This window comes from Crinia signifera, chromosome 4, assembly GCF_055691185.1.
Source record: "Crinia signifera chromosome 4, ASM5569118v1, whole genome shotgun sequence".
Taxonomy (NCBI): Eukaryota; Metazoa; Chordata; class Amphibia; order Anura; family Myobatrachidae; genus Crinia; species Crinia signifera.
In genome coordinates, this window is record NC_139220.1 from 144810065 (window position 1) to 144836557 (window position 26493).

At 42.0% G+C, this 26493-nt stretch overlaps 1 protein-coding gene across 2 annotated transcripts in view; it reads left to right on the top strand.

Annotated features, from left to right (window-relative positions):
• The window catches only part of ADAMTS20 (ADAM metallopeptidase with thrombospondin type 1 motif 20), a 243701-nt gene extending 238020 nt beyond the window's left edge, over positions 1–5681 (top strand). For both annotated transcript variants that reach the window (XM_083182669.1, XM_083182670.1), the window contains one exon: positions 4961–5681. In XM_083182669.1, the coding sequence (XP_083038795.1) occupies positions 4961–5071 (111 nt within the window). In that variant the 3' untranslated portion in view covers positions 5072–5681. The remainder of the gene's footprint in view (positions 1–4960) is intronic.
• Positions 5682–26493: the final 20812 nt, after the last annotated feature.

Sequence of the window (26493 nt, forward strand, 5' to 3'; positions counted from 1 at the left end):
CAACAAAAAAGAAATCTCTTCTGAATGAAGAGCCCCCACCGAAAGCTGGAGAGAAGGGGTGCACGCGGTAACACTGCCGTTGGCGAGTGGCTGACCATCCAGGCCACAAACCGACAAGGAATTGACCAGGGAAATGGGTTTGAGCCCCAACGAACAAACCAGCCCCCCGTCAATAAAATTGCCGGCTGCACCGCAATCAACAAAGGCAGTGGTAGTGACAGTGCAGTTATTATAGGTGACAGAAACCTGAATAATGATCGAGTCTAGGGGAGAAAAACAAGATAGGCCCAAGTGAGTTTCCCCAAACCCACCTAGGCCCTGTCTTTTCCCGCCTTCAACGGACAGACCACTGCACGGTGACCCTGACCACCACAATACAGACAGAGACCCTTCAGCCTCCTACGATTCTTTTCTGCGGCAGATAAACGTGTAGCCCCAATTTGCATGGGTTCGTCACAGACAACCTCCGAGGTCTCCCCCAGTGATGTGGAGGGATATACCCCGGAAACCCTCTCCCTCTGGCGTTCCCGGAACCTCCGATCTACCTTGATGGCTAACTCCATAATTTCATCCAGGGAGGTCGGGGTAGGGTAGTGAACCAATGCATCTTTTAACGTCTCAGATAACCCAATGCGAAACTGGCTACGGAGTGCTGGGTCATTCCAACCAGAGTCAATGGCCCACCTCCTGAATTGGGTACAATAAGCCTCTGCGTTACTCTGACCCTGCCGTAGTGCCCTCAGGTTGGCTTCGGCTGAGGCAGCACGGTCTGGGTCGTCGTAAAGCAACCCCATGGCAGAAAAAAAAGCATTCACAGAGGTAATGGCCTCGGACCCTGCGGGAAGGCCAAACGCCCAAGTCTGGGGGTCTCCTTGTAGCAGGGAGATGACCATTCCCACACGCTGGGATTCCACGCCGGAGGAGGCCGGGCGGAGTTTGAAATAAAGTTTACACGACTCTCTAAAGTTAAAAAACTGGGAACGTTCCCCGGAAAACCGGTCCGGGAGACTCAACTTGGGTTCGGGGTTTCTAGATGAGGATAAGACCCCTTGTACCCGTTCCTCTTGTGAGTTTACCCGGAGGGTCAATTTCTGAAGCTCTTGAGTAAGAGTATGCATCTGCCCCGCCAGAGCGTGATTAGCAGCCTGCTGGGCCGGATCCATAATGGCTGACTGGAAGTTGGGTGAAGTATTGGCCGGCTATAATGTTAGGAACAGGGAGATCTCGCCTACCCTAACTCCGTTGTCACCCCTTGGAGTTGGCGGATGCGTGCTAAGCTAACCTTCACCAATAATAGCCGCGTTCGTGGGAGCCCGTTAGTCAGGCTCCCACCCCGATGCCACCTGGTCTTACTAGTGACAACGCAGCCGCCAAGGCCGGAGGTAAACAAGGGGAAATCTACCTAACAAACCAAAGAGGCGAGAACCACCCTGCCCCACGGAGGGGGGTGTCAGTGGATAGCGGACTGGGCTGGGACCCGCGGTGCTAATGCTGTGAGCAACAGGCAAGACAATGTACCGTGGCCAAACTGACTGGTATCACAATACACGAGGTGTAACCAGATGCTGAGCAAGAGTAACAATACACGGTATGCTGACACAATCCGACCTGCTGACGGGTGTAACAATACACAATATGCTGACACAATAAGAACTGCTGACGGGTGTAACAATACACAATATGCTGACACAATAAGAACTGCTGACGGGTGTAACAATACACAATATGCTGACACAATAAGAACTGCTGACGGGTGTAACAATACACAATATGCTGACACAATAAGAACTGCTGACGGGTGTAACAATACACAATATGATGATACAAAAGATAAATGACAATAAGGGAGGCAAGGAGTGAGAATCTCCCAACTTATCTGAACACCAAGAGATCGGCAGGCAGACACAAGCGAGGATTCTGGAGGCAGCCAGGAACAGGGACTGGAAAACAGGAACCACGAGTGAGCAGGAGCCTGGAACCGGAAAACACTCAGGACGCCAAATCAAGAGCTATAGCCGGCGTCTGAGTGCCCCAGTAACCAAGTTTAAATAGCGCGCCAAGCGCTACCCTGACGCTGCGTGCGGCGTCATGCACACCCCTTCCTCCCTGCGGCCGCCAGGCGTCCCCCGTCGCCTTGGCAACCGCTGCGGCAGGGGAGGAAGGGGTTGTACGCCGGCAGCCTGACTGCCTGCCGGAAGCTCCCGGCTGATGACGCGACGGCGTCGCGGTAACCCGGCAACCGCCGGAAGAACTACAGGGGAGACTGCCGGGCGAGCGGAGGCGCTGCCCGTGCAGCTCCTAACAATGTTAGGATTTCGACCTTTGGGATGCCGCTGTCTGCATCCTGACCGTCGTATTTTAACGGCTTAGATTTCATACCCAACCCTGTGCAATATAGGTAGAATGCTAAGTACCTGTTGTCAGAAATAAAATGTATACATAAAATTAATATATGAACTGCAATTAAAATCCTTAAAATCCTTTATCTAGTCAGTATATGTATACAGAATTCATTCAAATACAATCATTGTATTTTATTTAGTAGGTCTTACTATTATCATAATCTTTGTAACTGCTACTTTATCTTCATGGTTAAATATGATAGTATTATGCTAAATGTACTTTTTTAAATATGAATAAATTAACTTTTCAAGGTAATTATTTTATATCTGATATTTTTTCTGTTTTGTTCTAACTATTATTCATTATAACCTGTTTTCTGTATCATTTTTGTTTGGCTCACACCAATTTGACAAGACTACATTTAATAAAAACATTGCTACGGTTTGCATTTGTCACACCTTGGCTACTTTGGTTAAGAATATTTTTAAAGTTTCAAGGCAATAGTTTAGTGTAACACAAGCAAGAGGAATACACAATTATATAATTCTATATGACTTGGCCACATTGATTTGTAGCATTCACATAAATTCCACTTAAGTACACTAATAAAAGCAAAACCTATAAAATGGTGAAATTTGCCTTAATCCTTTATGACTCATTGCATGTTTCTGTTGTATCCCAGTGATGACATTGGTAAAGTAGATGAATAAAGCCTCTAGTGTCCCCCCAAAAATATGGTTTGGTCATTTTTGTTTCTAGCACATAAAGCTTTTTAGCTCATGCACCAAAACATTGTGATTTGTTCTTGTTTGATATTTGTGAATTTTTTTGTACATTTTAATGGACATTGGGCTTTTAATGGCAACCAACATCAAAATACTGTACAGTCATTTTTTTTAAATACTGTCCATTTATATGGACATGGGGTCTTAAACCTTATAGATTGTAAGGGGAGAATTTCACTTGCGCTAAATTGTGTGAGAAGCTGCTCAATAAATAAATGCAAATTGTAAAAAGCAATGAGCGCTATCAAGATTGAGGAAAAGAGTTATTTAGAAATAGCAAAAGGGAAAGGATAAGAAAGATTGAAAACAAAAAAGCACCTGTAAATAAAAGTGTTAATGAAAAAATGTTTACGCTCCTTTGCAGGAGTGTTTGCGTTCGAAGTCTGCGGGGAGCCCTGTCGCTGTCCCTACCTCTATCCAGACTCTTGCGTGCAGACTGCAGTGTGTATGGAGTGAGCGGCGGTGTTGGTAGAAGCCACGTCTGTCTCCGTTTCGTTGCTGCAGCGTGTCAGCGTGTCACGGCTTGGCTTGATGGAATTCTTCACCGGACTGGGACTGGGTGGCAGGGTGAAAGCGGCAGGATCTTCTCTCCTCCAAGCCGTGACACGCTGACACGCTGCAGCAACGGAGCAGAGACAGACGCGGCTTCTACCAACACCGCCGCTCGCTCCATACACGCTGCAGTCTGCACGCAAGAGTCTGGTTAGAGGTAGGGACAGCGACAGGGCTCCCCACGGACTTCTAACACAAACACTCCTGCAAAGGAGCGTAAACATTTTTTCATTAACCCTTTTATTTACAGGTGCTTTTTTGTTTTCAATCTTCCTTATCCTTTCCCTTTTGCTATTTGTAAATAACTCTTTTCCTCAATCTTGATAGCGCTCATTTCTATTTCTATTTATAGATTGTAAGCTTGCAAGCAACGACCTCCTACCTTTGTACCTGTCTGTAAATGCACAGTTTGTTGTATTACTGTTAGCAAATGTAAAACACAATGGAATTTGCTGCTCTATATAAGAAACTGTTAATTAATAAATAAATAAAATGAAGGCTTAAGATTGAAATATTCCCTTCCTCACCCTATATTGGTAGGCAATTGTCTGGAAAGTACAAAACAAGAACAGTCTGGGAAACACCGGCCCTCCAGATGTTAATGAACTACACATCCCAGGATGCTTTGCATTAGTTTTGCTATGTGGCCATGCTGGGATGTGTAGTTCATCAACATCTGGAGGGCCAGTGTTGCCCAGCCCTGGTCTTACTGGTGCTATAGGTATAAAGTCCAGTCACTATAATGGGATCTCCTCTGGCCCTCAATTCAGTTGACAGAGACAAACTGATCGTGACGGCGCTGATGTCACAGACCCTCCCTGAAAATACCTGGGCATACCTGCATTTTTTCTGGCACTCCCAGAAATGGCTGGTTACCACACCCAAATGGTGACTTCCTGTCAGTCAAAATAGGGGTGGAATGCAAAAAGATTCATAGCTGTTTTTTGGCACTGTTTGACCTCACACGTGTGCGCTGGGATCTATATGCATGCTGCGCACCCATGCGCTGTAATCATCCGATAATCGAGAGGCTGGTGAATTCACACAACAGCGATCAAGTCTGAATAACCCCCATTAATATTACATACTTTTGTATTTAGGTTGGGAATGGGAGGTTAATTATGTCTACAGTGATCATTTTACTGTAATAGACCAAATTACTTTGTGGATTGCTTCATTATGGAAAGCCTGCTGGTAATGTTACACTTGTGAACTAAAATATAACATAACTTGTACTGTACTTTATTTGTTAAGTATTTGTGTATGTGTTTTATCTTTAGGACGGAACTAAAATTTATGGAAGATGTGGAGGTTATTGTGGAAAGTGTATACCCCACTCAGCTATTGGTCTCCAAGTTCAAGTACAAGAACATCAAGGGAAAATTATATGAGCCATTCTCATTACTTACTGTCTGAATTGGGAGTGCTGTTATAAAGCATTTTCTACGTTTAAACCTGTAATGGGCACATATATGAATTTTGATACATTGTCATACATGTCAAAAAATGTACGAATGTGTTTGCAAACAACCAACCAAAAATTAGGCAGTGAATGTACGTGTTTTCAGATAATCCCAAGTATTCTCAATATTGGTAATTTTATCAATGATTTTTGTTCTTGGAAAGCTGAACCAGTAACAATTTAAAACTGGGTTTGATACAATTTTGCAGACTATGCGCCTAATTCAATTTAGCAAATGGACAAAACCATGTTTCACTGCAAGTGGGGCAAATGTAACATGTGCAAAGAGAGTAGATTTGGGTGAAATATATTGTTTCTGTGCAGGGTAAATACTGGCTGCTTTATTTCCACACTGTGATTTAGATTTCGTTTTGAACTCACCCCACCCCAAATATTTCTCTCTCTCTGCACATATTTTATTGGCCCAACCTTCAGTGCACATGGTTATGTCCATTTTGCTAGAAAGGGCAGCTTTGTGATCAGGTCTGAGTTAGGCCTTATGTTGGGGAATACATTGAGATTCAAATTTAGTTCTACAGTTAATGGGCCAAATGTAATAGGGTGAGAGTTTCAGAAAGTGAGAGATTTTGGGAGAGTTTTGCCATGTTTTTTAAAGCAGCAATCAAGTACACTGCAAAATCAACCTGGTTTTGCAGTGTAAATGATTGCCGCTTTAAAAAAAAGGGGAAAACTCTCCCAAAATCTCTCACTTTCTGAAAATCTCACCCTATTACATTTGACCCAATATTTCTGTTTTCCTTTGCATCTTCCTTTGCAGGTGAAAAAGGCAAGGAAGGTGTTAAAAAAAGCCAAAATGTTTGAGTTTAAGCTGAAGTGTTTGAGTTTGCCTTATGCAAGCTAGCACCTATTAGAATTTTACCCTTACATTCTGGACAATTAAAAGCTATTTAGTTTTTGCTGCAGTCAACCTTAGTCAATTACTATGTTAATGTTCCTAAATCTCATTTATTAGTTTCTGATTTTAGCTTACAACTACATTAAGTAGAGAGATATTTAGATAAGTAGAGAGAAATTGTATATTGGAAATTATTTTTAAGCAATCAAGAACCCTCATCTGGCAAATTGCTGGGAACATATGTCATGATATGCAAAAAGTTGACGTATTCAAATTACACTGGAGGTTTCTACCCATGCTCATAGGGTATAATAGGAATGTGCCGTTATTTAACATATTAATACAATCACCTTGGACTGATAATTAGACCTGAATCACAATAACTGAATTAATTCTGTCTGTAAAGTTTTAATGTATCCAATTTTAATATACATATATTTTTTAAATAGAACAATGTTCATTGATGTGGCCTCACACAGGCCTATTCTTTAGCTTGACTTTTGCCAACTTTTTTCGGATTTTGCAATATAAGTGGGTATCCAAATAGCTGTGCAGACAACTGTCTGAATAATTTAGAGCTACATTTCAGATTATTATAAGTGTGATTAAAAATGTCCACATATACAAAGTGACTGTTGTAATCTGCCAACTGCAACTACTACTATAACCAATATTCATTCTGTTAATTGGAGGTTTAAATTGTTAAAACTGCAAAAATGTTGGCCAAATGGCATCTTTCTTTTAACATAATGGTATTTTGTCTTTTTTTACTTTCATTTCCATTTCTAGGATACAGTATTTCAATATTTACATTCTATCCAAACTGTAAAATAGTCTTATTAGCATAGCTAGTAAAAACAAGTCAGATAGTTGAGATATGATTTAGTATTAATATTTAGTACACATCTTTATATTTAATATTTATTTATTTATGTTACAAATATTTATGTCAAAGATAGCATTATAGACAGGTTTATAGAGTTGAATTTGCAGATGTTTTGAAAGATCTAATACATATTTAGGTGATTTGAGAGCCTGACAGAAGGCTTGATGAATTAGAAGGCCTTTACATATAGATCTTAGGTCATAATTTGAGCTGAAGGAGCAACTAATGAGATTAAATATTTGAAGGGCAAAAAACAAATGTGAATTCAACAACTAGACTCCAGGGAAAAGCATCCTAGATTTGATACTTGATGCATTTACACATAAAAACAAAATAGATTCATTTTGTAAATTGTATAAAGATTAGAAATGCTGTACCTACATTACCGTAGTCTAAGAGTAGTCATATTTACATCTTTTGCTAGATGTATATTTTGACGATGAATGTATAATAGGCAGAATTTGTTTCCAAAGAGGTGGCCAAGTTTAGAATGCATTTTGGAGGTCATTGAGTATACATGCAATTGAAGTGAAATGTTACGTGCAAGTCATATACCCTAATATATTTATGTTTGGGTATGTATTATAACTATAATATTTTGCCAATTTTCCAGTATTGCGTGTTGCTGTATCTCAGCCTTCTATGAACATGCCCTTAGATTCTTGAGGACAGGAATGGTATCTGCAATCTGCGTACCATCATCCGCCATGGCTTGTTACAGTCATGGCTTTCTCTTAAAACCAAAACTCATCCGTGTTCTGATTCACAATAATTGCCTGACTATCTTTCAAGCTCAATGGCTGATCATGAAAATAATTAACTAAATGCTATTTACTATTATTTGGTATCTTCTTGTTGTTTCATTTAGTATCAGTTAGGATGACTAGAATTGTCTTCATAGGCAATGGTTGCAGGGCCCATGTGGGAGCTCAAAGTATATTATATTACAATGTAAAGTTACATTGTAAATACCAGATTTCTGTTGGTGGAACAAAGCACAGTTTCCCTTTGGTGCTGTTAGGAGGAAAGGTTTGGAAGTTGTCATGCCCACTATGTGATGCCAGCACTCTGGTAGTTACTACCGAACATTCAGAAATCACTAGGTGTGCCAGGGGCCATTTAGTAGGTATGACAACTTCCTAGCACTGATGCTGATCAGTAGTACAGAGAGTTGTGATGAAGTCTCTACTCAGCAACTGGAGTATTTCCTTTCTAAATACCAGGAGCTTGGGGAAACATTCCTGAAGCGTTGAGACAGGAGCATGATGATGGTTATTATGTTTTTGACCTGGATATTTTTGGAGGTGTTACCCCCCCCCCCCCACCCACCCCCCACCCACCACCACCACCGTCTTCTCTATAGAGATAGATTCATAATATGTCATCATTTGTACTTTGCTAGAAGAGGGTACCTAAACAAAACTAAACACATTCTTGTATGCATATACACCAGGATTTTACTGTAATGCCGTTTTAGTTCAGTGAGAGTTTCGTGAAATTTGGAAAAACATGTAGCATTAGAATTTGTTTCATCAGGGCATTTTCTCAGGTATTACCTTACATGTTACATGTGTTTGTTTTCTATAATTCCTATGTACACCAGCAAACTATATATATATATATATATATATATATATATATATATATATATATATATATATATATTTACAGTTTGTTTTGTTATTGACTGAACTTTGATCAATTGGTCATTATGGCAGCTGTTACCTAACAAAGCATGTAAAGTCTGCATTTATTGTACCTTTCAAGGTCAAAATATTTCTTAGATTGCATTTTACTACCTTATTAATTATTAATTAATAATTTTCTGCCATAATACACTAGTTTGCAATTCATTGGTCTATGGTGACTTGTGGCTTAAATGTGGCATATTTAGCTGCTAGTAGTCTGTTAGCCAGTATGGCGGTTGCCTATCTGGCTGCCAAGATCTTTTGTAATAAATGAGGTAATGAATGTACTGTGAGATTAGTTGACCCCTAACTAGAGTACTTTCAATTTACTGTTTGCAGTTGAATACACCTGCAGTCAAGTAGATACAGTGGGTAAGATTTAATAAGATGAGAGATTCAGAAAGTGAGAGATTTGCTAAGAAATCTTTAGTTTTTTTTAAAGTGGCAATCATTTACACTTCAAAATAAAACGGTTTTTTCTCGCATCTATTGAAATCTCACCCTGTATGTTTAGCTTTAAAGGAATGTTTTGTGCAATCCAGAAAGCAGCAGTAAATTACTAAGGGTATATAAATTGATATGACTCAAATGATAGTATGATTATTTTAAGAGAACAATCATTAAATTAACTAAAAAACTGAACTTAACATTTTTTATATCAAACATATAAACTTTTAGTCACTATTTCATATGAAAATTTTTAAATGTATAGCATAGGCTACCTAATTACTTTTTTTTATTTATGATCGGAAATAATGGGCATTTTTTCATTGTAATGTGTGATTAATTTTTTAAATGTTATGAAGTTTCTCTTACAGTAATTTGCCTTTCATTATATTATCAATTTCGAATATATGAAAATATAAAATAAAATAATATTATAAAGGTGTACCCTAAATCAGGTGCTATCGTTACTATATCAGATGTATATCAGATGTATTGTCTGTAATGACCCTCAAGAAGTAAAGACTTTTGCACTAGGTAAAGTACGTCAAATGTATACATTAGGAAAATCTCCTAATTTGCTGTACAATATGTTTTCATTTATATTTTAAATAATGTAAAACAAATTTAAATTTTTACATGGAAAATTAAATATTGGTACAAAGCATTTTTTGTTTCAATTTTATTTACTGTATACAATAAATGTACATGCTTGACAACCCCTCTCAGTGGTAGCTACTGGTTTCATCATTGTGCTTAGAATCTTTGTGATTTGTTTCCTAGAAAATTGTTTCCTAGAAAATTGTTTGATGTCACTGTGGTATAATTTGAAAAATAACTGGGTAAAATTAGATGAATGCAGAAGAGACATGTAATTTCTTAGATGAGTACAGCTAAGTCACATGTAAAAGGTATATTATAGTAACACAAACTATTAGGTCACTACTACAATTGATGTATTTATGCTTAGAAAACTTATAAATTCTCTGATTCATATGGCAATCCGCTGGCATTAATAATTAAAAAAAATACAGTTAATATTCATGTGATTACATGAACTTTCAAAACGATGCAATTTTCATCTGTTTTTACCTAATTATGCAAAAATGTGCAAAACAGTTTGGATATGTTCTGAAACAGCTTAAGCAAGCAAGTACATTTCCCTACAAACCCTAACCATTCCCTACCACTGAAGTCTGTTGCTTTTTTCCCACCTAAGAGACCATTGGCATACAGTAAATGGTATATTACATGGTATCGTCTCCCAATTCTAAACTTTGAAACTCAGTCCTGGTTGAGCTTAACTGATTGGTAGCTTCCCACTGTACTACTGTTAAATGTGTTCATAATATATAAAAATACATCATTAACTATTTACTGTATATACCATTTACACGCTCATCTCTCCTGTGTCTTGTCATGCTTGCGACATGCTTGGAGTACCTCGCGCACACACTGGCATGTGCATCTGTCAAAGTCTCACATTGAAAACGCATTATGCAGCAGCTCGGCGTTCCGAGTCATGGGTGCAACTTGGTGCAATAAATGGGTACTAGAGGCAGTGATGTAGCCATGATGAGTATGGCTACATCTGTAGTTCCATATATGTTTGGTTACAAACATAATTTTCCTAATTTTGGCTCTGGAAACCTCCACGATGCTAAAACAAATGAAATAATGCCTTTCTGATTTAGGGTCTGATTCAGAGTCTGTTGCAGTCCTGTTCCAGGTAACAGCAGCTTCATATGACATCACACAGCTGCTGCAGTGCTCCCGTGGACCTGACCTGCTCCCAGAAAATGCCTTCCCCGTAATGGTGCATCACCACACCATGTCATCGCTGCTCCCTGGCATAACTTAAACTGTGATCGTGGAACTATCGCAGTCTAAGTATCCACACACAGTGGCGCATGTACGCATGCGCAGATCTGTGAAAATCGCCAAATAACGATTTTCACAAATTTACTAATGGGTCTAAATCAGGCACTTAATTCAAAGGGTGGAACAAAACTATATTGTATTAAATGTTTTTTGGGGGAGCTCAAATGTAACTGGACAAATTAACATAATTACATAAACAAAATTGTAATTTTTTGCCTTAAGTCTGGAAAGCAATGGACATCTCTAAATGCTGGGTTTCCACCTTTGTTATACTTTGTCATGACTATATTGCAGATATCTTCAGTTGATATATGTTCATGCCTCTTTTTGGCTTTAGTATTTTTTTCAGCAAGTGAAATACAGACTTGATTGATTTCAGATCTGGGGATTAACTCAGCCATTGCAGAATATTTCACTTATTTGCCTTAAAAATGGCTGGGTTATGTTTGCAGTATGGTTTTGTACAGTATTTAATCTGTACTGTGAAGCACTATGCAATCAACTATATAGAATTTTACAGAATCTAAGTGAACAAAATATATGTATACATTTCAGACTGCTCTATTGTTTGGCTACATCATCAATAAACACTAGTGACCCACTGCCACTGAAAGCCATGCAGGAACATGCCATCACACTGGCTCCTGCATGTTTTACAGACAATGTGGTATGCTTTGGAGCATGATCCATTCCAAGCATTCTCCATACTATTTCCTGGAGGTAGTCAGTTTCCAAGAGTCAGCCTTGACTGCATTAAGAAGACCTGCACTGTAACTGAGAACAGGTCAGGATGCCGATGCCAGAGTACCAACAGCCAGCATCAGAAATGGTGAGTATGTGGGGAGCGGGGGCCCAGAGAAGGGAGGGGGGTTAGGTTTAGGCACAAGTGGGAAATGTAAACTTGGGCTATGTGGTGGAGGTTAGAAACCTAGAGGGGAGGGTTAGGCTGTGGGGTGAGGGGTTAGGTTTAGGCAGCAGGGTGCAGGTTTTAGTGTTAGGCACTAGTGAGTATGGTTAGGGTCAGGCTGTGGGGAGGGGTAAGGATTAGGCTGCTGCAAGGAGGGTTAGGGTAGTAGGGGGACAGGGTTGGGGTACTACAGATTACCTGGCAGGATTTACAGATTTTGGATTCAGGAAGCAGGTCTTTTGACCACCAGCATCCGAAACTAAGCTGATGTGTGCCCGGGTGGGTGGCTGATGTCACATGGCGTCTCTTTGGACGGAAGCCTGAAAATATAAGTCAACTGACTTATATTTGTGAGCCTCATTCAATGGTCTGTGACAAACAAATGATTTCTCCGGCAGTGGGCTAATGCGAGGGGATATGTCTTCATGGTACATCCCCTCACATGGTTGCAAGGGGATACAGTGGCGGGGGGCAGTGATTCAGCAGGGCGTGCCCTCTGGCAGTCGGTAAGCTGCAAGCTTTGCAGTTTACTGGGTCAACCAGAATGAGGGCCATAGCCACATTATGTAAAAGAGCAGCGATACTCTACCTAGTTGCCAATACCATGTGACAAAGTAATTTGTGCTGGTAGTGAGTTGTATTAGGAACACAGAGTGGTAAAAGAAAATATTTGAGACAAAAATTAAAAGGAATGTCCAAGACTAAACAAGCAAGCGAACAAATCTCCTACCACAGAGGGATCAGTCTTGGACAACTCTATCAAATGTGCATTAATATTCCGATGTCCATCCCACTATGCCAGTACAGTGTGGAGATCTCAGGATGCATCTTGTTTTATGTAGTGGGACATAATGCCACCTAGAAAGTATTTTATAAGCATTTTCTTTTATGTGAATACAAATAGAGGCCACATTAGCGTTCCAGTCCTCATTATCTAGAGCTTCACATAAATACTTTTTCCAAGCTCTCTCATGAGATTCTCATATATGAACAAGGACCTGAGATGAGATCCCTGGTAGATGTCACCCTATATTTTTGAAGCCTAAGGATGGTGTGTTTCACTTGCATTGAGCTTTCCTTTGAGAGCATGTTGTGGGTTCACAGAAACAGCTTCCAAATGCAAACAGTTGGAATAATCTCCAGACCTTTTGCTTAATTGATGAAGAAACAACAAAGGAATACGCCAAAACTGTCCATGAAACAGCTTTTGAGTCAACTCTCAACATACTGTACTTTTGGTCCTTTAAAAAAGAGGAAGCTACATATTTATCAGTTGTAATTCCTAAACTCTTTCTTTGGATGTGAATAACCGCAAATTATAGCTCATAGGATCTAATTCAACATTGATCAGTAATTAGAGAATTTGCAGTGGACTGTGAGCAGAAAGTCAGTGTCCAGTCTGAAAGAGAAAACGCCCTGTGCAGATTCTCGACTGAATTGCTAATGGTCTGCTAACTGCGATCCATTTACAAATCCATTTGCAATTCCTGAGAACATTAAAGACTATTGAAGAGTACCTGCCATTTGTGCAAATTCTGAGTAAGTATGAGGCTTTCACCAATCTGATATAGACAGACTGGAAATGTAGTCTAAGCAGTGGCATCGATATTTTTAGTTTTCCCTTTTGACCGCCGGCAGCCAATCAGGAGCGGCATTGGTGGTATTGAAAGCCACTCCTGATTTGGCTGCCGGACCCCAGCGCGAGAACTGAAAATACTGATGCTCCTGCAGAGACTACAGCCAGGCAGCGCACATCGCTCTCTGCCCAGCTGTCATTTATTTCAACTAGGGGAGTCCAGCGGCGTGTAACATCTCCCTTGGCAATGAGCAATTCCATAGACTAAACAGATGGGCAGCACACAGCTCTCTCTGCCCGGCTGTCATTTCTTTCAATTAGGTGCATCCAGTAGTATGACGTCCCCCTTGGCAACGAGCAATTCCCTCCCCCCTTGGCAATTAGCAATTCCCTCCCCCCCCCCCCCTTGGCAACAAGCTAACCCTCCCCCCCCCTTGACAATGAGCAATTCCCTCCCCCCTTGGCAACAAGCAATTCTCTCCCCATCTTGCAACAAGCAATTTCATGCCCACCTTGACAACGAGCACTTACCTTCCCCCTTGGCAACGAGTAATTTCACTCCCTCTTGGCAACAAGCATGTATTCCTCCATGGGGTCGAGTATGAAGCCCCCTTGGCATCGAGCATGAAGCCCCCTTGGCATAGAGCAAGAACCCCCTAGCAATGAGCACGTAGGTAAGCGGCACTTATGTGTCAAATATGTAATGGGCATAACATTTTGGTTATATAATATGTAATGGGCATCATGTGTGGCCTTATGTATAATTGGCATTACGGCATGTTGATTTATGTGTAATGGGTATTGCGGAGTTGGCTAAAATGTGTAATGGGCATTACGGTGTGTGGTCTAAAGTGTAATACCACGCCCCATTTTGTGATGCCATGCCTCCATCCCATGAGACCACACCCCATTTTCGCCGCGCAAAGGTCCCCCCTGCTTATAAATTTGGATTTGGGACCACCCATTACCATAATTCTAGATTTGCCTATGTGTGCATGTTCCCTTCTTGTCCTACTACCATCTATATCACAAACACCCATAATACATATATAGCATACACCATCAAGTTAGATTAAAACCCTTGCTGAGACAGATTTGAATTATCCGTATACAACCTGACATAGAATGATTAACTTCTGTGTCAGAATAGATATGTTGTGTACTGAAGCTGTATTTGTGCAACAAAATAACCTAAGACCACTCATATCAGACTCTGTGTGTGTGTTTTTCTAGTGTCTGGGTGTCACTAAAATACTGCCATCTGTTGGCAGCAAATTAAACTACATCTCTGAAAGCAAGCACAGCACTCCAGGGATTTTTAAAGCATAATGAATTTGTATTAAATGCAGTTCATGCTAGATTAATGAAATATGCATACAGCCTAATGCATCTACAGCTCATTAGGCTGTATGCATCCTTAGGCCTCGTCATTAGGATAAAGGCCAGCATAGAATATATGTCTCTCAATTGTTGTTTCTATTGTAGACAATCCTTCCTTCAGATTGTAAGCTGCTATGTGGTACAGTAGTATGTTACCATGGTGATGGGGACAGCAATAAAGAGTTGCCTTGCCTACTGGAGTGGGTTGAACCACAAAATGCTGTGATAATGACATTGTGCCTCCGTCAGGTGGGACCAGCAAAAGTTTTGAACACAGATGGGTTATTAACACACATATAATGTGTGTTTTATGTATGTATTCTACTCCCTGACAAAAGACACTGAAATCTCTGAAAATGTCTGAGTATAAGGGCCATTGCTAGGTATTATTTGAGGAATCCAGGAGTGTTGCCGACAGACTGTACTCATTATACAGCATACAGTATATAGTAGAGTATTTACATATGTAAATATTTTTTTAATTATATTTCTTGCAACTGGGTATATACATACAAATCCATTGATGAATTTTCCATATTGCATGTAGAAAGACCATTAGATGATATAAGACGAATCAAGTTGAATTCAATAAACGTTGAACAGAGGGCCTATTCCCTTGATGTACAGATGTTGGTCAGTAAATCAATAATCTAAGTACAGTACTTCCTTCACTGCTGCCTTCTGTCAAAGGAATTCAATAATTGCTAGCGCAATAACTTTTCAGTAAGAAACTATTACGTTTTCAATAATAAAATGAACATTATGTGATATTATGGTGCTGTTCTCTTCTTGCCTTTTTCTTATGGATATTTTGATATTCAGTCTCTAAAGCAATAAAACCTAAAACTTCCAGTACAAAGGTAGATTATACTGTAATCTTAGATATGCACAGCATTCCTTTTAAACAAAGACTTTCAGTAAGAGATAGAAATAATTCTGTTTGAACTTTATTCCATTAAAGCATAACCCGTATGTGTGCATTGCAATTTAGATTCCTATCACCTTTGTAAAGGATCAAATATGTTTAAAAACAAACATTCAAAATAGTATCATAAAAAGCCACCATTTGAAATTAATAGGTCAAAAATTATATAATACTGACCATATGCAAGAGATAAAATATTTAAATGATGGCCACACAGTGCATAACTTGAGTATTATGAGGCCATAGTAACATTTTAATGTGGCACCACCCCAGTACCCTTGTTAATTTTATATCCTACAGTAGTGTAAATAAATAATTTTAAGGCCATTGCAGTGCCCTAGTTCACATAATGCCACAGAGTGGTCCATACTTCACATTATACCACACAATTAGTTCAATTCGTATAATTACATTTTATATTACCACTAATTCACAATGCATATGCCTCACAGGTGCAGGAGCCATACCTCCTCTAGTGGCTGTCCAGCCTGGGGTCCTGCTGTCCTTGATGACCAGTGTTTTCCTCCGGGGCAACTGGGTGGGATGCCAAACAATGCCGCTGGGGCCATCTATTCCCTACTCTGTCCATCCCCACCCTCACGGATGTCCCCCGGGCTGATTGACAGGGGGAGCGGGGGGGGGGGGGGACAGCAGCAACATCCTGCCGTTGGGGGCTGAGTCCTGCGCTGGGCGCGGATCCTGAGCAGGAAGCTGCTAGAGTGGTATAGCGGTGCTCGGTCCCGGTCAGCTTGTTGCGCTAAAGGAGCTGCATTTCCTATTCTCCAAATGCATGGTTTTCCTGGGCTTAATACTGTAGATAAACACCCTGGTTCCTTTTTAGCGCATTGCTCCTATTGCCACCCTATCTAATCAAGAGGAAATTAGCCTTAAGCTAATAACCACAATTATTGCTTTAGATTCAGGAAATAAAGGGGGAAATTTACTAAAGAAAATCTGTAAAAAATAGGTGTATTTGTATCCAGAAATACACTTATTTTTGACATTTACTATCCCGAAAATACGGCCATTCGTTTTCGTATTGATAGCACATCAATACGAGTACGAATTGCCGTATTTTCGGGATAGTAAATGTCAAAAATAAGTGTATTTCTGGATACAAATACAGCTATTATTTTACAAATTTCCTTTAGTAAATTTCCCCCATAATCATTTCCTTTAAAAATGCTATAAAAAGATATAATTATGTCCACTGTTGCTGAGCAACGGCCTGGACGCGAGGAGGGCGGAGAAACAGCAGCCGGAAGCTGCGCTCACACACGCCGGGTCTCCCACGGCACACAGAGACGCACGCTACTTAAGGTAAGGGAACACAGACTTAGGGTCTTCTGCACAGCACTTTATTTGTTTAGCTACACGCCCTGATGAAAAGACGAATGTCTTGAAACGTAGGCAATGGCTCACTGAAATAAACTTTGCATCTATTTGAATTTAACCGTTGGAGTGCCGCCTACCTCATTGGAGCTGCGCCGTCAGTCACAAGGGGACCATATGGTATATATATATATATATATATATGACAGTCCCAGTGCTGCCTCTGATTAAAAACCCTCCCATGACTAGGCTGCTGCTGCTGTCCTCCATAGGCCTGAAAAGCATGTAATGAGCTCCACCAATCAGAGCTCAGCAAAAACCTCTCAGCCTCTGCCCTCTTGTGCAAAGTGTCATGGGACTTGGTCAACTCCCAGTAATGCACTGCACACTTGTGCAGTCAATGTGCCTTGACACCCCATGCTCAGCACCATTAATCATTGTCACATTGGCAGATAGGTGAAGCTGCAGTACTACCCCACTCCCATGCACAAAACATTTGCCCCTGCTTTAACCCGGCCCTTGTGCTGAGCCATCTGTCACAGCCATTGTTCTCTAGAGAGAGAGAACACAGACAATGACAGTACAGATGGAGCCGCGGTCATTGCCCCTTGTGTATGCCCTATTAGCAGAGGCGTAACTTTTGCGCCCCCCCCCCCTGCCGACATTTTTGCCAGCGCCCCCCCCACAGTTAAACAAACCCCCCCCCCCCTCTGCACATTAAAGTTGTTTTGCCGCTGCCGGGAGCTCACCTGTGGTCGGAGCCTGGGACCTGCAGAAGATTTGTCTGTGGTCCCGACTCCCCTGTCCGCTCCATCCTGGCTCCAGCGTCTAATGAAAACGGACCATCACAAAATGTCCGCCCCCATATCACAAAATGTCCGCCCCCATACAGCAGACAGCCAGGAGGGGACAGGGGAGCCGGGACCACAGACAAATCTTCTGCGGGGCCCGGGCGCCAACCACAGGTGAGCTCCCGGCAGTGGCAGCGGCATTACAATAGCCCCGCAGACCCCGCAGCCCACACCTATACATGCCTCCCCACCACTGCGGGGTCTGCGGGGCTATTGTTACGCCACTGCCTATTAGACTTAACTAGAGCAGAAAGAACATCGATATAAGCTCTTACTACTTGTTATGGTACCTTTTTACTTTTTTCTCAACTTCAAAAGTGGTGGTTCAGCTCTCATGATACATAGGGGAAGAGCTACAAACAGCAGTGTCGTGGGCATCCACTAATCGTATGTAGGCATAAATGTTTTGATGTATGTAATATAAGTGCTGACTGGTTCCTCTAGTGATAAGTAGCGCTATGTGTATCAGACTCCATGTGGCAACTAGGAAACGTCATATTTTGCCATTCCCAAATCGGGACCTGCCTCAGTGCGGCCCGCCTGAAAAGGTGGTGGTGCTTATGGGCCAGTAGGCATGGCATTATGTAGAGGGGGTGCGGCCTAGTGCCACCACCCCCATTTTTATAATGTTCAGGGGCTTGCACAGCCCTCTTCTAGCTACTGGGCAGTCCCCAGCTCTCTCCCTCTCGTTGCACTGAAGATATGCTGTTTGCTTGTGCACGCCATCTCTTCAGTGATCACTGGCTGCTCTGCAGGACAGAACAAAGTAATGGTGATCAAAATGTAGATATGTATATATAATATACAGTACATGTATATACAGTATAACATTGCTTTATGAGTGCTAAGTAAACCACCCTGTGTAACACCCAGGTAAGTATCTCCCGGTCTACAGGTAAGTATTTTTCCTTTACAGGTTTTGAATCATAACAAACATTAGATGTGCGCAACAATAATTTACAACAATTCAAATAAAGTTTTTTTTTATTTAACTGGAACGCTGCTTTCCTTAATGATGAGGGGAAGCAAGGTTAGTAGTGATTCAGCATTTCACAACCCACTTGGTTGTGGGGGAATGTATACTCCTACTAGGATAATAGAGGCATTTTCCCAAGGGGAGTAAAAAGGTTTGCATTTTGCACTTGTGTATGACTGCATATCATGTGTAAAGATATCCAAATCTGGTATGTTCAGAAATATGCCATAATGCTGTCCTAGATGCACCTATATTCCACTAATCTGCTGAATTGTATTGGGTATTTAATGGTTAACCCTTTTTAACATGAGAGGTTTGGAACATGATGATAAAAGCTCTATTAATATAACATATATAAACATATTTGTCTTTAGATAACTCTTTAATTCCTAAATTTGCAAGCATGCCCTTAAAGGTAGTAATAAATTAATACATTGTTAAAAAAAATAAAGGATCACATTCATTAGTATTACTATAAGAAGTAATAATTGCTTAACATTCTTGTACTTTTAAAGTTAGAAATAAATTCACATTTATTTCATAACCCGTTGGCTGGAAAGTCTCATACTAGTTATGTTTACGTTGGCTGTAATAGCTAAAACTGTGTTCTGTTTCTGATAAACGTAACCCAGTACAAAAGTGGAGATCAAGCCGTACAGTATTTATGTCTGTATGGTATGCTTAAATGCAAGCAGCTGTGCTTGCAGGCTTCTACAATATCTACTGTAAGCTTTCACCAAGGAAAAAAGGAGCCCTAGTATTTTACAAAGGCTTTGAGACTCACTCTCACAATAAATACTCAGTAAAACATAGCTTTTAAATTAAAACTATGGTCAATAAGTAGCCATACTAAAACAAGGGCATATATAGTTTTATGTTAACATTTTCAGAACATATTAATAGCGTAGCTGGATTAATTTTATTTCTTTTGGTCTTAGTCAATGTATACAAGATTTTTAGTGGCTTTAACCCCTTTTTAACCCGAATGACCAAAACAGTGATTTTAGTTGTTTCAACACAGAGAAACAGATGCAAAATTGACTTTTTTCTTCCTATAAACACCACAAAAGTATTTTGCGGTTCTTGCTTCATCAACAATCCACCTTTGAGTACTAATTATGTGTAAGAAGAATACAGTAGCCTACCATTTTATAACTACTGCAATGTTTCAGGTATTATCATGTGATCACATAAGGAGCACAACATTTAAAAGAGGAGACTGCTTTTTCAAGGCAAGATACCCCCATGTGTGTGCGGGCATACATACACACATAGGGCACAATGAGGCTCATTCAGGTGCATTTTTTCTTGCTGCTGTCCTTGTAATCTTTTGCTATATGCAGTGTCTATTTTATGAAAATATGGGCAGAAGCTAGCCTGATCACAGGGACGCCCACAGTGGATTTATTTATTATTTATTTATTTATTACCAGTTTCTTATATAGCGCATACATATTACGCAGCGCTTTACAGAGTATAGTTGAACATTCACATCAGTCCCTGCCCCGAGTGGAGCTTACAATCTATGTTCCCTACCACATGTGTACACACACAGACATTCTAGGGATGATTTTGTTGGGAGCCAATTAACCTACCAGTATATTTTTGGATTGTGGGAGGAAACCAGAGTACCCGGAGGAAACCCACGCAAGCACGGGGAGAATATACAAACGCCACACAGTTAAAGCCATGGTGAGAATCAAACCCATGACCTCAGCGCTGATATATTGGTACCATCATCGCAAATCTAAATATGTTGCAGAGTCCGGGTGCCCCTGTAGACGCACAGGTTGAACTGCTCCCCAAGGATGCAGATAGCATTCCAGTATCAAATAATATCGCACTACATAACTACAAAAGGGAGTCTGAATTGCCATGACAACCCTGTATTTATCCAACACACCATTCCCATCCCCAGAGCCGATTTAACATTATATTGGGCAAAAAATGTACTGCCCTGACCCCCCCCCCAGTCCGGGATGCATACAGGGGGAAGCAGGTGGTACCTATGCAGCATGATCAGTGGTGAAGCAGGCAGTCCGGGTAGCAGTGAGGACACTCTGGGCTGTAGTTACCCTATACACCCACCCAGCAGAGTGCAGACATATCTCCCCTGGTAGCTGCAGTGGCAGGTGGCGAGCAGCGCCACAGCGGAGATCCATGGCAGCGGCAGCGACTGGGAGCTTGTAGTAGTCCACGGAATTAGAAAATTCGGTACTGGTTTAGTTTCACTGCGGCATCGTCTCAGTCGCAGCAGCGCCTGTGTCGCCTTGCGGGAATCGCTTCGCTTGCCCGCTCTACAGGCTCGGTGGCTCGTTACGCTCCCCACGCTATCTAAAGTCAACTCGATGCCAACGTGGATAGTGGGGGTATGAGCTATTCATGTTGGCATGGACTTTATTTTAGAAAGTTTGCCGAGCGCCGAACCCGGAAGTAGCGGCCGGCCATGCTGCCGCCGTGAAACTAAACAAGTACTTAAAATTCAGAAGATAGTCCCCCGCTGATTGGCTGAGAGAGCAGCCAATCAGCGGCCGGCCTATCTTTTGAATTGTCAAATTCTGCAGCCGCTGTCCGCAGTGTCTTACGCTCACTCAGCTCTTCCAGGACACTGTGGACTACTACAAGCTCCCAGCCGCCGGTGGTGCCCGGATCCCTGCTGCGACGCTGCTCGCCACCCGCTGGTTCGGCTCCCAGGGGAGATATGTCTGCACACTACTGGGCGGGTGTATAGGGTAACTACAGCCCAGAGTGTCCTCACCTGCTCATCTCCACAGCCTGAGGCACAAGGGGCATTGCCAGTGCTGACACATCCCTGCCACAGCTACACCGACCTGTGTGAGTCCTGCGCCCACACTCCAGGCTGCATCTCCCTGCCAGCAGGAGGAGGATGCAGCCTCCGGGGGAGTGACTGGGACCCAGAGCTGCCTCAGTGTCATCTGTCTGCAGCCACTTTCCCTTTCTACTAGCCACCAGCCACATCCTCCCAGGTAGTGGCTGGGAGAACGTGGTTAGTAGAAAGGGAAAGTGGCTGTCTTTCCAATTGGGGTGGGCCCCTATAACACTTGGGCCCCTGGGCAACTGCCCATTATACCCAATGGGAAAGACGGCACTGTGCATCTCCAAATGCTATTTTCCTCACACTTCTTTGTGACTCTTTCCTCAGTTACAATTCACTCACTGCATATGCGCACTGCAGCTGAGATTCATGCGCAGTAATACAAAATCAACCGATGTGTGTACAATAGCTGATTTGTGACTGCACCTAAACCAACTCAATGTGCCCTTCCACAATCTATGGGAAACTATTTTCACCTATAGCACTGGGAGGTATTGTTTAGTGATCGCAGGTGATCACCACATAATAGCTGCTAAGGGGGCCATATTGGTTTTCATATGTGAGTGACCCCACATTTACAGGTGTAATTATGGGTGTGATACAGTAGGTCATGTCTTGTCATGTAGTACCCTCCAACTAATATTTAGAAAATGTTTTCCATATTGGAAGGAAAGGGGATACTCATACCGGGCCCCGACCTTGTGAGAGGCTCCAAGGTTCTGAAGGGGGTATGGGGCTGTAAGCATGGCTGTAGCAGTGCAGCACCTAGCATTAATTTATAAAGCATTGGACAGCCACGCGCCCGACTGGATTCCTGGAAAGTAATATTTTGGGACCTCCGGTAACCTCCCTTGGGCCTGATCACATGTCCAGCTACCCCTACTAATGAGTTTAGTGACATCATGCAACACATTGATCCACACGATGCACAATGCTGCACCCTCCTATCTGCCCTTCCCCAATTACATTGCATAGTGAGTGGGGATGGAGTTGGGGGACCCCAAGATTACTGTTACCCCCCAAGATTTCTGTTACCAGCCCTGCTAATATTTGGCCACTTGGTTGAAGCTGTCACTATGGCCCTTATTCAGATCTGATTGCAGTACAAATTTGTTTGGAAAATGGGCAAAACCATGTGCACTGCAGGTGGGGCAGATGTAACATGTGGAGAGAGAGTTAAATTTGGGTGGGGTGTGTTGAAACTGAAATCTAAATAACTGCGTAAAAATAATGCAGCCAGTATTTACCCTGCACAGAAACAAAATAACTCACACAAATCTAAATCTCTCTGCACGTGTTACATCTGCCACACCTTCAGTGCACATGGTTTTGCCCATTTTCCAAACATATTTGTACTGCGATCAGATCTGAATAAATGCCTATGAGAGACTAGGGCATGTAGTTAACATAGGTAACATTGTTTGGTGATCACCAAGCAATAAGTACTAAGGGGTTCCAACATTTGAAAGAAGGGATGACCTTTTTCTAAATTGGATGCTTCTTAATTACAGTATTTGTAGGCACGTTGGGGATATCTTCCTGATTCCTGGACTAGTTTTCTATCACACAGGTGGTCAGTGTTTGGTGATCAGTGTGATCACCATAAGAAAGTAAATATGTGAAAACACCTATTTCATACAAGAATACTCCACCTCTTTCTATGAGCTAAGGGAAATAAAATTAACTTCTGATTTTGGTCTTACTGGTGACTACAAGGAATACCCCATCTGATTTTGCTGGCACTGGTGAGTACAAGGAATACCCCATCTAATTTGATGGCACTGGTGACTACAAGGAATACCCCATCTGATTTTGTGGTACTGGTGACTACAAGGAATACCCCATCCAATTTTGGTGGCAGAAAAAAAAATGCAGGTGCACCATCTGCTGTGATCTGGACTTGAACTTTAGGAATGTTAAATTCCCACCTGATGTGGTCTCCTGGCAATGATATGTGAGCCCATACTTTTTGGATAAATATTGTGCTTCGAAACCCAGTTTTACTCCATGTTAATTATAACAGTTTATAAGAAGTGTTCTGGACCTGCTGCTATGGAGGAGGAGTGGGGTTCATCTTCCAAAGTCTAGCTGTATTTCTGCATGATGAGCCCCAATTGTCCTTGCAGCAAATGGGTTAAAGGTTGTTTTACACCTTTAGTCTATTAGATATAATATGTTTTTTTGTTAGTTTTGCTTTCTCTTTCAAACTTTTTTTCTGTGATTCTAACTGTACTCATGCGCTCATACTAGGCTTTACTAAAGTGCCGTTTTGCTAAACCACAACTTTTCATGTTATTTTATATGCGGTTTGTAAACTATGCGATTTACCAAAAGCAAAACCGTACATCAAAATTATTTCAGCACTGCAAGGTCTCAAACTATATTTGTGGTTTTGCGATCAGCAGGAATACAAAAGGACAATTTGTCAAATAAGTAAATAGTTAAAATAGTTTTAAAAAAGCAGTGTTATTTCTGGTTGTCACCATGCGGTTTAGTGGCTTGCAACCCTTTAGAACTCTAGTGTGGTTTTATATTTCAGCCTTCACCACAGGTTGATAAATCAGAGACCCGCATCCGTGATGAGGTGGTCTACTACAAACAAGACTGTCCCTTAGTATGTGCCAGCCTCAGAGGAGTTTGTTTGTTAACATAGTGTACGGCCATATATCTGCTCATTAATGTCAGTTGTCATATTATAAAGCTAGGAAAATAAACAATTACGGTTCAATTACATCAACTCATAGCTGAAACGCATGGAGGAATCTGTAACGAAAAAGTTGTTGGTCAACAAACAAGACACATGTATACCTACACAACTACCTAAAAACCTTTTGATTTAATTACTTTGCTCAGTCATTTTTTCCCCCTGTATTTCTTCAACTTGCATTGATTGGGGCTGGTTATGCTTTGTAGGAAAGATGTGGAATTTCCACTTTAATGCTGGGTACACACCAAAAAATTTGGCCTCAATTCCAGCAATTTTAATACAATCTCGATCGATTGTATGTAAAGTGGGCATGTTTTGGCATGTTTTAGATCCGATACTGATCCAAGGCACTGGTTGTATGGTAGTTTTGAAGTTCCTACCTGCTGCAGTCAGGATTTGAAAACGACATGTTCAACTGGGTGTAGATCGAAATCGGTTTGTAATCGGATCGGATGCAGATCGTGAGCAGATCGTGTGCTCCAGCAGATCGTGCGACCATCGTATGGTCGTCTCATGATCTACTCACGATCATGATTGTTCTGGTGTGTACTTAGCATTAATCTCACTGATATGTGCATGCTTCAGTCAAAACTTGCACTGTGTAATGAAACTCACACAATGTGCAAGTTTGCACACAAGAAAACATGTACATAATCGCAATTTGCAGGGTATTTAATTGGCTGAGTATTTGGACAAACTTGCATCTGTTAAGGAGTGGAGTAACCTCGCCTGCCCTACCTCCATTGTCCTCAGATGGAGTTGACGTGTGTGTGCGGGGTGCTAGGCTTCACCAATAATAGCCGCGTTCGTGGGAGCCCGTTAGTCAGGCTCCCACCTCGATGCCACCTGGTCTTATGTTAAGGACAACACACACGCCAAGGCCAGTGATGAACAAGGGGAATCTCTAACTGAACCTACTGGCGAGGATACAAACAGAGCTCCCGTAACAGTGACCCCGGGGGGCCTGGTGTGAAACCGTGTACTGATGAGACCACCCCACAGGTGTAACAATACACAAAAGATGACTCACTAAGCAAGCATGTAACAATACATAAAAGATGATTCAATAAGCAGGACTGTAACAATACACCAAGATGACTCAATAAGCAGGACTGTAACAATACACAAAGATGACTCAAAAGATAGGTATATCAAACTTAGCTGGAGCTGAGCTGCTGCGGGCAAGGCAGGGAACCAGCCGAAGGGAAACACCACGCTGGAGAAGGAATCCCACAAAAGACCAACAGGAGCTCCAGAGACCGGGAACACTCAGGAGGCTGGGTCTGAACTATAACCGGCATCTGAGTGTCCCGGCGCCAGACTTTAAATAGTAAATCCTCCATGGGAGGATGAGGCTGCGTTGCGGGCTTCCTCTTCCGCCCGGCCGCCTGGCGTCCCCCGTCGCCTAGGCAACCGGGGCGGGCGCTGAGGAAGTGGCCGGGCGTGAGACTCCCGGCCGCCCGTGACATCGGACGGAGGGCGTGCGTCGCTGACGCCACCACGCCCCCTGACGCGGTGACGTCCCCTGACGCGGCGACGTCCCGGCTGCGTAGTAACAGCCGGGACACACCGCAGAGAACCCCCTGCGTCAGCGCTGGAGCTGACTGCAGGGGTTATAACAGTACCCCCCCTTGAGGAGGGGTCACCGAACCCTTACCCCCAGGTTTAAACGGATATTTTTTAAAGAATTCTGCCCTAAGTCTGGGAGCATGTAGGAGTCTATCCGGAACCCAGGATCTCTCTTCATCCCCGAATCCCCGCCAATGAACAAGAAATTTAAGTTGACCCCGGACGAATTTGGAATCAAGAATCTGTTCTACCAAGAATTCCTTGTGGCCTCTGATAATCACAGGTCTCCTGGACTGTTTTTGATGAAAGAGAGTGGGAACCGGCTTAAAAAGTGAACAATGGAAAACATTATTGATCTTCAATGATCGGGGTAATTGCAACTGAAAGGCTACCGGGTTAACCTGTTTGGTAATGAGAAAAGCTCCAATAAATCTGGGACCCAATTTATGACTTTTCTGGCGTAATTTAATAAATCGGGTTGAGAGAAAGACTTTCTGGCCAACCCTGAATGAACAGGGTCTCCTGTGCCTATCATAG